The sequence below is a fragment of the Macadamia integrifolia genome, chromosome 12 (assembly GCF_013358625.1).
Source record: "Macadamia integrifolia cultivar HAES 741 chromosome 12, SCU_Mint_v3, whole genome shotgun sequence".
In the NCBI taxonomy this organism is placed as follows: domain Eukaryota; kingdom Viridiplantae; phylum Streptophyta; class Magnoliopsida; order Proteales; family Proteaceae; genus Macadamia; species Macadamia integrifolia.
Genome location: NC_056568.1, coordinates 9,923,043 through 9,937,864, shown reverse-complemented (window position 1 = coordinate 9,937,864; position 14,822 = coordinate 9,923,043). Strand labels below are relative to the sequence as shown.

The window sequence follows — 14,822 nt, the reverse complement described above, 5'->3', positions numbered from 1 at the left end:
TGTTTCATGTAGGACCAAAATGTACAGTTAAGTGGAGCTTAACATCTAAAACAAGGCTGATTCAACAAATAACAGGCTATATGAGGTTATCTTCCAAGAAGACATCGAGATAAAAATATTAAAGGTTCCGCATAAAAACGAATAAACAGCATCAGTTTCCATATTCTTCACACTAACTACACAGTTCTAAATCGAGCTCACTCTGATTGATGCATAATGATTTAATCAAGACCAGACAATAAGTTCTACAACCAAACCTGTGTTTCAACATGTGTTTTGAAAAATATGGAACTTAATTCAGCTCAAAGAAAACTCATCATAAGGTTCTGATTAGAAGGGAGACATGGGAGCAGGAGGCAGCTGATTAGGAGAGCATGGGTGTAGGATTATATAAGGTGCAATGAACATGTTCAAATAATTTATTCATTTAAGAGATTCTTTCTACTCCCCCCCCCCCTCTCCTCACGTCGACATTAAAAAAAAAAATAGTACAGAAAAAAATTACTCAACAAGAGCATTTCAAGAAAAAGCAGAATTACCACGCAGCATGAACATGATATAGAGCTGAATTGATGTATTTGCTAAAAATTAACTCCACAGTAACGTTTAACATATATGGTATTGTTTTTCCTTATGAAATTCATATCTACCAGTGGTTCACAAAATGGCCATACATCTTGTATCAAATATCACATTTAGGACAAAAAATGTATAAAGAGAAACAAAACTGACCTGCAGGAAATCATATAGATCATTGCTAACACCCTCTTCATTGTGACGAGTGTCACGCCTATCAGAACTATAACTAAAACCAGTTCCAGTAGGTTGATCGACGTACAGAAGGTTTGATACCTGAAGAATAATACAAAAAGTTATGCTAAAGCTTCCATAATAAGAAATATGGATTGCCTTTTATTTGTGCATGACAAGCTCAACGGAACTGGCGAACAGAGAGAACATCAAAATGGAAAATTCAATATTATGTTAGAAATAAAACTCCATTTTATACTACCATCTAGGAGGAAAAATCCACATCAATCACGTTAAATTTTTTTACAGCTTGATGCTCTATAACTTTATTAATGTTAACTTCCAATACCCCTTTACCAAAAATAAAAGAGTTAATCATAGACTCCTCAAATTTTTCTTTTAAAACTGACAAAGTAACATCAGAAAATTCTGGGAAAAAAAAAAAAAAAAAAAGAAAGAAAGAAAGAAAGAAACTAACTCTAGGTTGAAAGTTAGATTAGGGAAAGGGGAAAGTGTCTTTGAACGTGAGGTGTAGGGTATGCCTACTCACATTCAATTTTTTATTATATTCTCTCTCCATGGTGCAACAGTAAGGTTGCTCCATTGCGACCTAGTGGCTATGGGTTAAGTTGGGAAACAGCCTCTTCGCAAAGCAGGGGTTAAGGCTGCGTACATTATGAACCCCCCCCCCCAAAAAAAAACCCCACAGTGGCAGGAGCCTCATGTATTGGGTACGCCTTTTTTATTTTTTCATCTTGGAAGTAGAGATACAGGGAACAAGACCAAATGTTAAGCAATATAGACTTGAAATATAGCCGCTCTAACAATACTCAAAACTGTAAACCATGATAAAATGTTGTAAGAGAGAACAACCTAATAATATCTTAAAATGATGATTATGAAGAATTATTGTTAAAATTGACAGTTTTTTCAAATAATCCAGTTTAACTTAAACAAGGATATTAAAAAGCAACAACAATACCTTGTCCCAGCCGTATTCATTCCATTGAAGGGACAAATTTTTTGCAATGGTGAAAGGCCCATTTTCATAGAAAACAGCCAACTCACTGCTACACCCTGGACCCCCAGTCAACCAAATAACGACAGGATCCTCCTTGCTGCTTCGTGATTCAAAGAAGAAGTAGAACATCCTACAAAAAAAACAGATGAGATGGAACAATTCAGAACCCTTTATGCACACTAAAACAACACAATATCTGAGAAGCAGTAAATAGCAGCACATGCGTCCATTAATTGGGAATTAATTATCCATGGCATGGCACTAATGAATCGTCAGTGTGTAAGGGGATTTTGAGACGCGAACAGTTCAAAAAGCTAATTGCTGGAGTGCAAATTCACTTTGAAACTTAACTCACATCAATTGAATCTAAACCACCTAAATTTCCTCGCACAATATCCGTTTCTGATTCTAAATTCAGATTCAGTTCCAAGAGTACAAACTGAAAACAAAAACTAAAAATGGAAATAAACCACCATCAAAGAAACACGGATAGAAACTCATCAGATTCCATTTATGTCCGCAGAATTAGCATTTACGAGCAGCCCAGATTCTGAAATGAAGTAACCTGAGGCGATCAAAAACATCAGAACTAGAGCGCAAATTCACCTGAAACTACCAATTTTTCTGGTTCTAAATTTTTTAGGTCGGTGCCCATAAGACCATTCCAATAAACAGAAAGAAAAGAAAGAGAACAAATTGGAAAAACAACAGAGAACAGGGAGGGAGTCCTAGCAGCAGCTGGGGTCAGGAAAGTACCTAGCAGCGTACGAGTTCTTGAGCTCATAGTATCCGGCATGGTGACCAAGGTCTTCAACTGAAACCCCAGAAGAATCAGCTAGGTTGGGTAACCTGAAGCGTTTCTCGACGATCTTGGGAGTGGGAGGAACGGCTTGGCGAGCGATGGGAGCATCAAGGGCATCCTTAGGGAGGAGATTAAGCTGTCGGATTAGCTTCTCTGCTTGCACAGAAGGAAGATTGGCATGGGGAAGAAGGCTAAAACCATCAGGGCTCGGAGTTGCAGTCGCCCAAGAGATTGGAGAGAGGCGGGTGAGAGAGAGAACTACGAGAACGAGGCTTGTCCACATTGCTTGCTTCTCCTGTGATTTTGGGTGGTGGATTCGGGACGGTTTGGTTGGAGGGGCGGATGAGATTTTTATAGAGAGCTGCTAAACCGACTCTTTCTTTAGGCTTATGTTTGGTTGTCGAGATTCCAGACAAATAAATAAAATTAATAAAATTAAAAAAAAGATACATAAATCAATTATTCTATTATATATATATATATATATATATATATAGATATCAAGATACATAAATTTGAATAGATGCAAGAGAATCAGATTTAAGCGATTCCAACCGATTCCAATCAACTCCCAACAATTCTACTATATTCCCAATCGATTCGGATCAATTTTAATCGATTTGAATCAACGTTGATCAAATCATTATCACTATTGACGAAGAAAAACTCTACCATCCCACTCAATAACTCCGAGACTATCAATCTACAAGAAGCTCATAGAGCTTTAACGCCATATATAGTTAGTATGACAACCCCACACATGGTTTTTTTTCTTGTAAGGACCCCACACATGGTAACCATAGATACTATAGTGCTAGTGCGAGTCTACAAAGGATCGAGAGGTGAGGCCAATATTTCTGACCAATTATCAAGTTTAATACGACTAGCATAAGTACAACTATGAGTTTGATCGACGAAAGCTTCACAAGGTGGTTAATCAATGAAGGTGTTCAATTCTTTTTCGATTTCATTGGAATATTGAGTAAGCAATTAGCATTGGTAGGCCTAAACACTACTCCTAACTAATCATCCATTACCTAATTCCATTTTTTTTTTTTTTTAACCTTTGATAAAAATGTTTAGATAATTCATATCCTAGCTAATAGAGGTTGGAGTAAAACACTACCTTTAAAAAATTAAATAAATTTTTCATTCTACAAAAAAAAAAAAAAAAATGGAAGACTTTTCAGTTAGATATGGTAATTGAATTGATGAGGTGTTCAATTTACAAAAGCCAAACTCAAAGTTTTAAAATTTCTAGCTATTGATCTGATGAGTTTCAGTCCGTTAAAGGTACATGTAATAATAGAAATATGAGGTGATGTTTCTATAAATCACAAGATATACTTTTTTTTTCTTTCCATTTTTAACTTTCCTTACAACCAAATGTAACCATTAAGTAATGGATAAACAGATATTGGTCCGCACTCCCATGAATAACCAACCGTCCGAAACGACAGGTGACAGGCCAGAGATGGGCAAGCAAAGCGACTGAGTGTGAGAATTTCCCGAGGAAGCTGTTAACTGTCAAGTTTATATAAAGTGCTGTTGCATTTTTAAGACTTTTATTATAAGTTATAACCATGTATTTAGGGGACGGATCTGGCCCCTCTACAACAGTGCACCTTCCAACCACCTTTCAACTACCCTCTAACTATCATCTAAGGGTTGGAAGGACTTGATCATGTATTCTAACACCAATCAACATCTAGGGATACGTGTCTAAGCAGTTACAACCCTTAGATAGAGCGGTGGAAGGTCAATGGTGTTGGAGAGGATCTTTTTTCATACCGGATCTGGCTCCAAATGGAGGCATCGACAGTCCGAACAACACAGCCTTTTGCTTTGCAAATCCTACCTATATCATGGCTTTAACCCAGGTTCGCTTAAAAACTCAAACATCACTAAAGTTCTTTTTTTTTTTTTTAAGGTAGAGAGAAGTAAATAACAACGAAGAGGCTTCAATTAAAGACTTTCTGGTGAGCATGTGCTTTTTGCTCCCCACAACTCACTGAAGTATCTTGATTTCTAGAACTGAAGCAAGGATTTAGGGGACGATATCGGTATCGATCTCTGCCAATACCAATCCAGATCAAATGGGATCGGTATCGGTCTATTTTACCCCTGATTTTTATAAAAAGTATTATTTTTTTCCTATTTTACCCCTGAAATGATCCGGATCGATATTGGATCAAGGATCGGTCTCAGCCGATATCAATACTTGAAATCATGAACTGTCGATACTTGAAATCATGAACTGAAGTCCATGAAGTCCTCTTTTAGCTTTTATATTCCAATTTAATGATTTTAGTATGATTTGAGAAACCCTCCGATCTTGTTTCATGAACGCAAGCAATGATCAGCACTGGTACCCATTTAGTAGCTACCCCTTGCATCGAAAAAAGGGCAGCTTGAGTTCTTTATGATTGCTTGGGTAGCTATGGCTGGAGGCAAGGATTTAGTTCACAATATTGGATTGGATCGTATAAGTGAATAAGGTTGTATACATAATGCCCCTCTTAAACCTCATGCCCTCTTAAATCTCGCTGTAACGAGAACCTTGTGCACTAGATATGACCTTTTTTTTTTTTAATTGGATCCTATCAAGCTATATCAAACAATTTTGCCCCAAGGTTTCCATAACATTTTCAAACTTTTTGATCTCCCAAAATTTTCTATCACCGATCTATTATGTTGATTCCGATTCCTAAATCCATGGCAAAGGGAAGTCCTAAAGGAGAGAAATTCCAAATTGCACTTTCCAAACCGATGAACAACAATGAGTAGCCTAAAAATTATAATATATTACTAACACCGAATCATTTCATATTTGATTAATAATTTTCATTTTACTTTGTATCTGGATTCCTTAGATTTAAAAGGTAAAATAAAATTACATCTGAAAAGTATCATTACTAAATATAGTAAGAGATTTAAGTAATTTATACAAGGTTTATTTATAGCGTCACCCCCTAGAGAATGCCATTATTAGAGAGACAACCCCTCTATAATACCAAATTATACTCAATTCCCCTATCGTTAGTTGCTATTACTGAATATATTTTATATGCTGATGTCAACTAGTACATATTTTTTTAAATTCCAAAATACCCTTGCAAAAGATAAGTTACCTAATATACCCTCTAATATCTCTCTCTCTTCTTTCTCCGAAAACTAGTAACCTAGCATTCTCGGTCCCGTCCACGCGATGCAAACCTCGAGCAGAAGTGTAGTGTTGTAGAGCTATTGGTGCTCAATTTCTCTTCTTCTTCCTCACCACTTACTCCTTCCTTAAGATCTCCTGCATGGACGACAACGATGAAGTTGAAGACGAAGATGGAGAGGGGTGGTGGGTCTTGGAGGTTAGCTCCAAAGCTCGAGCGAAGGTCCGCAAAGAAATGAATTTGAGGTAGTTCAAAAGCCACCGTCGCTTTGATTTCATCTGCCAGGATGTCTGGGCTATGAAGTTCTTCACTGACGAAGATTATAAGAACTTCGTCTCCAAATATCATAATTGCTTGTTTGAGAACACTTTTGGTCTTCAGGGGAACGATGAGCACAAGGTTAATGTTGTTGGGAAGGAGTTCATTGGCTGGATGAAGCTCGAAGCTGCCTATGATTCACTATGGGAGGATGCCGAAGATAGTTTTGCTAAAAGCCCAATCTCGGTGACGCCGATGTGTCCTGGCCAAGATCTGCTGGAGGAATTTGAGGAGGTGGTGGACTAGGGTGGAATTTAGAGCTTGGATTTGGGTGCACTGGATAATAGTTTCCTCGTTGGTAATTCTGGCATAATGATATGTTCTTCCATCTGATTTTTCTCAGTTTTTTTTCTCTGTTCTCTGTTCATTTCATTATTCGATCATTAGTGATCCATTCCTCTCTCTTCTTCCCACCTGAACCCTCTCCTCAAGAACCACTATTCTTAGATCTATACGAGTTTTCCTTCGATTTTAAAACAGCTTTAATCAACGATTTCGTGTTAGTTGTTCAGCTACATTTTCATAATCCGTCTTATCTCTTTTGAATCCGCTTTAAAGTCGATTATGGAGTTCTGATTTTCAGTGAAAAAAAAATATTTATGTAGTCTTTTTAATTGAAGTGATTCTTTCATATTTTGAGTGTGTTTTTGAAACGATGAGGAATTTTTTTTCTGAGAAGTGTATCAAGCAGGATGGAGTCGGGACGAATCCAATAATTTTTAGGGTTTTGGGACGAATATCTTCTTGGGGTTTGTTTGCTGAATTGGGGAAGAAGACGAAGGTCGAAAAGGTTTTGGTGGGTCTTCGTTGTCGTCCACGCAGGAGATCATCCTTGTCGTCCATCGTTGCCAACAGTGAATGAGGAAGAAAAGTGGGAATTAAGCAAAAGTCCAATTGGATGTGTTTTAGCCAAAAGAGTACATCAGTCATTTCAACTCTTCATTTAACAGTAACTAACGACAAGGAGTCTAAGTATAATTTGGTATTATACAGGGAGTGTCTCTCTAATAGTGGCATCCTTTAAGGGGTGGCGCTGTAAATTACCCTTTATATAATCCCTTTATATAATCATGTTGAATCATAAAAAGTTTCATTTTTAAGTTTGAAAACTCTCTTCCATCCCCTTTAATTTCCCTTTCAACCAAGCAGAGTCTAGTAAGAAATTTAAATAGGATCGGAGTTGGCTCCTTTCGACTATTCTCCCGTTCATGAACCTCGTATCTCGCTTTTGTCTATTCATTTTTTATTTTCCTATTTATATATTTTCTATTTCTTTTGGCCATTTCGTGTGTATAAAAAAAAATGTAATTTGGCGGAGGAGAGGGAGACAAGCATGGAAATATACACATGCATCCACATAGTAAATCCAAAAATATTTTTATGAAATGCATGGAGTAGCATAAACCAGAGTCAGGGAACATATTCACAAGCACCTCCAGAAGGGAGCCAGAAATTGGGGAAACTGTAAATGGTTTACCAATACCACTGAAGATGGATAACATATCTGAGAAAATCATATGTCAGCCACCTGACCTTGTTCTGAAAGCTGCCCTTGAGTCCATCTCTTCAGCATCTCCAAGGCAGCCTTGGGCTGATCCATTGGGACCATGTGACCAGAATCATGGACCTGTTAGTCATCACAATCACCAACTCTTAATCAGTAAAGAAAAAACATTGATACAAATAATCCATTGATGGAGAAATTTTTCAGCAGCAATGTTAGATAAAAGGTCAGAGAGAGACCTTGAGGAAAGTGAGAGGACCATGGCTTTTCATTTGTCCTGCTTCTCCACCATCAACCACGAAAGAGACAGTTGGAGCAGCGACAAACTCTTTCTGACCAGACCATTCCATGGCATGAACCCACCTTGAGTTCCCTGCAAAGCAGAAACATAGATACAATATTGTGAGGTTGGGTACTTGGAACTAATATGGAACGAGGGCTAACAAATTGAACCAAGGAAACTTACCAAGCCAATTGCAAATGAGATCATACTCCCCGGCATATATCAGCATCTTGATTCCATCCTCAAGAAGAGCAGGTATACCAACTTCCAGATTCCTCATCAAGTCCACCATCATGGCTTGGTAAATGGTAGGGCTACATGAAACAAATTCAATGTTCCCCACTCCAATTGCATCCCTAACAGATTTCTGGTTCAGGAACTTCTCCATGTTTGAGAAATCATAGCAAAGGCTCCCCTCACACTTCTTTCTGACATCATAGTACTGTTGAATAAGGACATCGTGAATAATTGTTAAGAAAATACTCATATTTCTTTGTTAGAAACAAATTTATATTCATCCAACACTGAACACACTAAAATGATGGACAAAATCCTTACATTGATATCACCGGCATGCCCCACGATCATATTGAATATGGAGTTGCAAACAACATATGATGCTATGCATGGGATTTTATGATCGGTGCCTGCAACAGAAGTAAACAGTATCAAACCAAGGACAATGACTCCAGATTGCAGAGAACCATTGAGAGTTAGGGCATCTGCCACATTCAAAAAGAGACTGATGTGGTGCAGGGATCCCCTCTCGATTCCACTTCATGTTCATATATAAATCACAAGAATTCACCCCACTATTGCTGGTTTCAGCCAACAACCAGCAGCATCAAATATGGAAATTCAAAACATAACTACAACAAGGGACTACAGGAGAGATTGCAGAATAAGAAGAATTACCGCAAAGCTTTATTGCCATGTCACAAACTGGAAGCAATTTGTTAACAATACTGAAGTCAGATTCCTTAATTAAGCCCATGTCCAATGCGAAATCTGGGTATGCTTGGTACTGGATTGCAGGATCTGTGAGTCCATTTCCAATTGCAAATCCCTGTTCAACAATTTTCGCACCTAAGTCCAGAGAAGCAAGCATAATTGACCAAATAAAACTCCAAATCAAACTAAAACAGGGTCATACTTTGAGGTTTAAATGAATGCCCTCTTTAGCTTTGTTCCCTTGGTGAACGCGAGCAGCAACAGCAGGAATATAATGCCCAGCATATGATTCTCCTGTAATATAGAACTCATTCTTCGCGTATTCAGGATGCTCAGCAAAAAATGCCTAACACAGAGGAGAAAATGAGTCAAACTCATATTCTTAGCATCAGAGATACTAACCACGGACTTAACCTCTATTTCATTTATTCATTAATTCGTCGTCATCATTTTCTTTCTTTTATTTTATTTTTCATGCTTTTGGAAGATCACCCATGTGGTTGATCCATAGTCTCCCCCCCCCCCCCCCCACACCCCCTTTTTTGGGTGTCTCTGTTTGTTTCGTGTAGGACCAAAATGTGCAGTTAAGTTGGAGCTTGAGCTACACTCCCCATTTAATATTCCTTTGCAGCCTCAGTTCCCATATTCTGTCACAATAACAAACAGTGCTAATTCCAGCTCACTCTGATTGATACCTGATGAACTAATTAAGACCCGACAATAAGTTCTACACCCAAATCTGGGTTTCAACAAGTGTTTTGAAGAACATGAAACTTAATTGGAGCTCACCGAAAAACTGTCCAAGTCCAACCAGTGGTTATCAGAAGGTTCCGTGAAATATTAAAGTACTTTATTCATTTAAAGATTCTTGTACTCCCCACCCCCAAAAAAAAAAAAAAACCTTCCTTTTGCGTGGAAACAGTAGAGAGGCTTCAGTCTCAAAATAAAGTGGAAAAGATGTACTCAACAAAAGCATTTCAAGAAAAAGGGGAATTACCATGGAGTCCAGTACTGCTGCATGTACGCTCAGCACTCAACATATGTCCTTTTTTGCTTCTAGAAATGCCCTTTAAGACACTCTAAATAACAGTGGGTGGACATCTGTCGAGCATTGTGGTACGTGCATGCTGCAGCGGAGACACTCTCTTACCATGCAGCATGAGCATGATACAGAGCAGACCTGACTACAACACAAATTCTAGGAAATTTGCTAAAATTAACTCCACTGAGACATTCAAATATACAGGATTTTTGTTCCTTATTACATTCATATATGCTACCAATGGTTCACAAAAGGTCATACAGCTTGTATCAAATAGTATCACATTTAGGACAAAAACTGACCTGCAGGAAGTCATATAGATCATTGCCAACACCTGCTTCATCATGACGAGTGTCACGATTGTCAGAACTATAACTAAAACCAGTTCCAGTAGGCTGATCAACATATAGAAGATTTGATACCTGAAGAATAATACAAAAGTTATGCCAAAGCTCCCACAATAAGCCATATAAAGGGCTTCTAGTTGTGTTTAACAAGCTCAAGGGAACTGGTGAACAGAGACAACACAATCAAAAAGGAAAATTCAGCAAATACAATATCATGCTATAAATAAAAATTCCCTTCTTTACAACCATCTAGAAATTAAAAATCTCTCTCTCTCTCTCTCTCTATATATATATATATATATATTAAAATCCAATTTTTAATTTTTTTTTAATAAATTGATGCTCTAAAACTTTAATAATGTTGTTTTACGACCAAATGTCAAGCATCATAGATTCGCAATAGCTAATCTAACAATGCTGAGATTGTAAACCATGATAAAAGGTTGTAAGGGAGAACAAGCTAATAATGTCTTAAAAATGTATGCTTTTGAAATAGCTAATGTAACAATGCTCAGATTGTAAACCATGATAAAAGGTTGTAATGGAGAACAAGCTAATAATATCTTAAAAATGTACGATTTTGAAATAGCTAATCTAACAATGCTCAGATTGTAAACCATGATAAAAGGTTGTAAGGGAGAACAAGCTAATAATATCTTAAAAATGTACGATTTTGAAGAACTATTGTTAAAACTGACAGGTCCTTCAAATAATCCAATCTTAAAGATAAAATTAAAAGAAGCAATAATACCTTGAAATAACTAATCTAACAATGCTCAGATTGTAAACCATGATAAAACGTTGTAAGAGAGAACAAGCTAATAATATCTTAAAAAATTATGATTTTGAAGAACTGTTGTTAAAATGGACAGGTTCTTCAAATAATCCAATTAACTTAAAGATGAAACTTAAAAGAAACAATGATACCTTGTCCCATCCGTAATCGTTCCATACAAGGGACAAATTGTTTGCAATTTTGAAAGGCCCATTTTCATAGAAAATAGCCAACTCACTGCTACACCCTGGACCCCCAGTCAACCAAATAACGACGGGATCATCCTTGCTGTTTCGTGATTCAAAGAAAAAGTAGAACATCCTACAAAGAAAAAAACAGATGAGATGACACAATTCAGAACGCTGTATGCAAAAATTGGAACAACACAATATCTGGGAAGCAATAACTAGCAGAAATTAATTATCCAGGGCTTGGCACTATCAGTTTGTCAGTATGTAAGGGAATTTTGAGACGTGAACAGAGTTCTAAAAGCTAATTTCTGGAGAGCAAATTCACTTTGAAACTTCACCCACATCAACTGAATCTAAAGCACCCAAATATCCTCAGCATAATATCCGTTTCTAAATCTAAATTCAATTCCAGTTCCCATAACATAAATTAAAAAACAAAATAAATATAGAAGTAAAACATCAAAGTAGGAAATCAAATAGACATCCAACAGCGGAATTAGCATTTTGCAGCAGCCCAGATTCTGAAATGAAGTAATCCTGAGGCAATCACAAAGATCAGAGCTGGAGTGCAAATTCACTTCAAAGTGAAACTTCAAAATCTACCAATTTTTCTCTTTCTAAATTTCTTACGTTCAGTGCCCATAAGACCAATTCCATAAACACCAAAAATTGACAGAGGAAAAAAAAAAAGAAAAAAAGGGGAAGTACCTGGCAGCGTAGGAATTCTTGAGCTGATAGTATCCGGCATGATGACCGAGGTCTTCGACGGAAACATCAGGGGAAGCAGCAAGGTTAGGTAACGTGAAGCGTTTCTCGACTATCTTGGGGTGGGGAGGGACGGCTTGGGAAGCGATGGGAGAGTCAAGGGCGTCCTTGGGGAGGAGATTAAGCTGTCGGATTAGCTTCTCTGCTTGCACAGAGGGGAGATTGGCATCTGGATGAAGGTCATAACCATCAAGGATCGGAGTTGCAGTGGCAGAAGAGATTGGAATAAGGAGGATAGCGAAAACTAAGAGAAGAAGGTTTGTCTGCATTGCTTGCTTCGATCAATGCTTTTTTTAAGATAATGGGTAGGAGGTTTGGACCTTTTGGTTGGTGGGTCTGAGAGGAATTTATAGAGAAGAGTTTTTGTTTGGGAGAGGAGAGTGGAAGAAGAGAAGTTGCATAGTAACGTGTGAATTGGATAATGGAGAATGAAGCAGTATTGTATAGGGAAAGAAATCCCATTTAGAGGGATGAGGGAGAAAGATATAGAAGAGAAGACAGTCGATTGGAGTGAAGACCCAGAGAAGGATGGATCCAAATTCCAAAAGCAGGAGGGATTACGGAGGGAAAAAAAACTGTCAAATGATAAATGGTGCGTGCAAGGGAGAGAAACGAGCTTTCTTCCCTGCCACGGCACAATATTTTAGTGCTCTCAAGTCTTTAAGAATGGACTGAATGTGTGTGAAAGAATGGACTGAATGTGTGTGTGTGTGAGAGAGAGAGAGAGAGAGAGAGAGAGAGAGGTGTGAAGGCATCCAATATAAATGCTGTGAGGCTCAAGAGTGGAGAGGTTTTTCGAAGGGTTGTCAAAAACTGATTTTGATCCTTTACCCAAAAACTAGGCCAAGGAACTCCCGTGAAAATCGTCAACAGTCACTGTATGGGCTCGTCAGCAGTCATTGTATGGGCGTAGTGAGAATCAGGTGGTTCGAAGGCCCCTTGGGATGTGTATTCGGATGCTCTTGGTTATCTAATGCTTACTGTACCACGTTGCTTATTGCACTTTAAGGAACTCTATTTGTTTGTGCAATCACTGCATTGGCACGTAGGCCAATGACAGGTTACATGGAGGCATTTGGGTAGGGGTAATATAGTTATTTTAACATCCACCTATATCATGGGTAGAGCCATGCAAATAGGTAGGATTCTTTTTCTCAAATTATTTATTTTATTATAATCCAATTCTTATCCGAGATTAAAATCTTACGGCCTATTTGTTTGATGGAAAAGAGTGGAAAATGTTTGTTTAACAATGAAGAGGTAAAAATGAATGGGAAACTTGCACTAGTTTCTCATAAACTACTACAAATACGAATGTTTCGATAAGTTACCTGAAAATTTTACGTGAAAATTTTATGAGACAAGTTCATTTAATGCAATAATGATTGTCCGTTATACTTAATTTTCTTATTTCATTCATTTCCAAAGTTCTATCAATTTCATGAAAATGTTATTTTGTGTCTATCTCTCTCCTCATCTTATATCTCTCGTTCCCATAGAATTTCACACTCACCTTCATTCCTTCTTCATCCCACGTCATTAAAATTTACTTATTTTATTATTTTTTCTCTTTTCTCATCAATCAATCCACTGGACTCAAATTCACAAGTGTCCCACCCCTTTTTATCCTTCAAACATACAGGGCCTCATCGATTCCATCTCGGGTTAATTCTAATTACAGTTGCACAATACCAACTACTATGGGATTAAAACTTTTTTTTTTTCTCCCACGGATTCCTCACCTTTTAAGAAACTGTCTGAAGCGGATTGAGTGTGGGATTTTCACATTTTAAGCATGATGAGATGTAAGTGTCTGCGCTTTGATAAAAACCTCAATCAGTCACGAGTCACACGACTAAGCTTTATTTTTTTAGGTAGAAGGATTAAGTTTTCCTCTCATCCTAATTTCTCTTTGTAGTCTAATAATGAAACGATTTATTTATTTATTTATTTTTAAATAAATTTCAAGGATAAAATGAGAAAATTAAGGAAAACAATAAGAAGAGAAAGATGAGATCTAAGGGTGTCACTTTGGAGGCCAAATTGAAAAGGTTAATCGAATCGAATATTAAAACCAGATCGATTCTTTTTGTAAGTTTCAGTTTTGATATTTAATGAAAAAAGAACTCTCCGCAGGAGTGTGGGGGCTGCAACCGACGAAGAGGGGGTGAAATGACTGCCCCACCCCTAAGAAAGGGGAAATGCCTAGCCTATCGATGCTTTCATGTGCATTCATATTGGCTTGAGCTCTGGTGTAGGGGTCACGCTTTCAGATAGAGAACTCTTTCCCAACTTTAATATTGATTTGGTTTTGATTTGGATCGGTTGAGTCAACAAGACCAAGCAAAATAGATTGAATGGACCAAAACCGAAAATGCAATAAAAATCGATATTTTTTTATAATATATTACCTGTTATTATATAAGGCAAGGGGACCTTGTTAGGCTAGCATTCCCATGCCCAGACATAGTTGGGCATGAAAAAAAAATTTAGTACGCACGACGCAGATGCATCTTTTCACACTTGGCTATGTCTAGGTAGAGGGAACACTAGCCTGACAATAGCTAATCTATTTTGATTTGGATTTGAAGGACCCATTAACTTACTTAGTCTGTTTTGGCTTGGACTAATATATGCCTAGGGTCTTTGACAGTCATTGCAACTGAAATTGAAACAAACAGAGCATTTGACATCCTCTAAGATGGCCATGTGGCTATTTTTTTATTTGGGCGGAGGTTGAGCATGCTGCTAGCGTTTCTAGAGCTAGTGGCTCCAAGCAATGGCAACATGAGAGACATGAATGGGTGTTTGTTCCGTGGAGTGTGGGGAGAGAGAGTGACACAAGTCTAGGCAGCTTGGCGGCGTGTTCAGATTTACCCTTTAATTGTTTTTGCCAAAAAGGTTTTCTA

General features: G+C 37.6%; 2 protein-coding genes across 2 annotated transcripts in view; both read right to left on the bottom strand.

Annotated features, from left to right (window-relative positions):
• Window positions 1-2,930, bottom strand: part of LOC122057820 (serine carboxypeptidase-like) — a 5,163-nt gene extending 2,233 nt beyond the window's left edge. The window contains exons 1-3 of the mRNA XM_042620122.1: window positions 2,528-2,930; window positions 1,733-1,901; window positions 733-852 (exon numbers count right to left, since the gene is read on the bottom strand). Coding sequence (XP_042476056.1) covers window positions 733-852; window positions 1,733-1,901; window positions 2,528-2,856 — 618 coding nt within the window. The 5' untranslated portion in view covers window positions 2,857-2,930. The remainder of the gene's footprint in view (window positions 1-732; window positions 853-1,732; window positions 1,902-2,527) is intronic.
• A 4,483-nt stretch (window positions 2,931-7,413) lies between these two features.
• Window positions 7,414-12,636, bottom strand: LOC122057821 (serine carboxypeptidase-like). The gene is made up of 9 exons (XM_042620123.1): window positions 11,857-12,636; window positions 11,110-11,278; window positions 10,138-10,257; window positions 8,996-9,139; window positions 8,758-8,908; window positions 8,401-8,489; window positions 8,026-8,284; window positions 7,799-7,932; window positions 7,414-7,682 (listed from the first exon to the last, which is right to left on the bottom strand). The coding sequence occupies exons 1-9, from the start codon at window positions 12,180-12,182 to the stop codon at window positions 7,569-7,571; spliced, it is 1,506 nt and encodes a 501-aa protein (XP_042476057.1). The 5' UTR covers window positions 12,183-12,636; the 3' UTR covers window positions 7,414-7,568.
• Window positions 12,637-14,822: the final 2,186 nt, after the last annotated feature.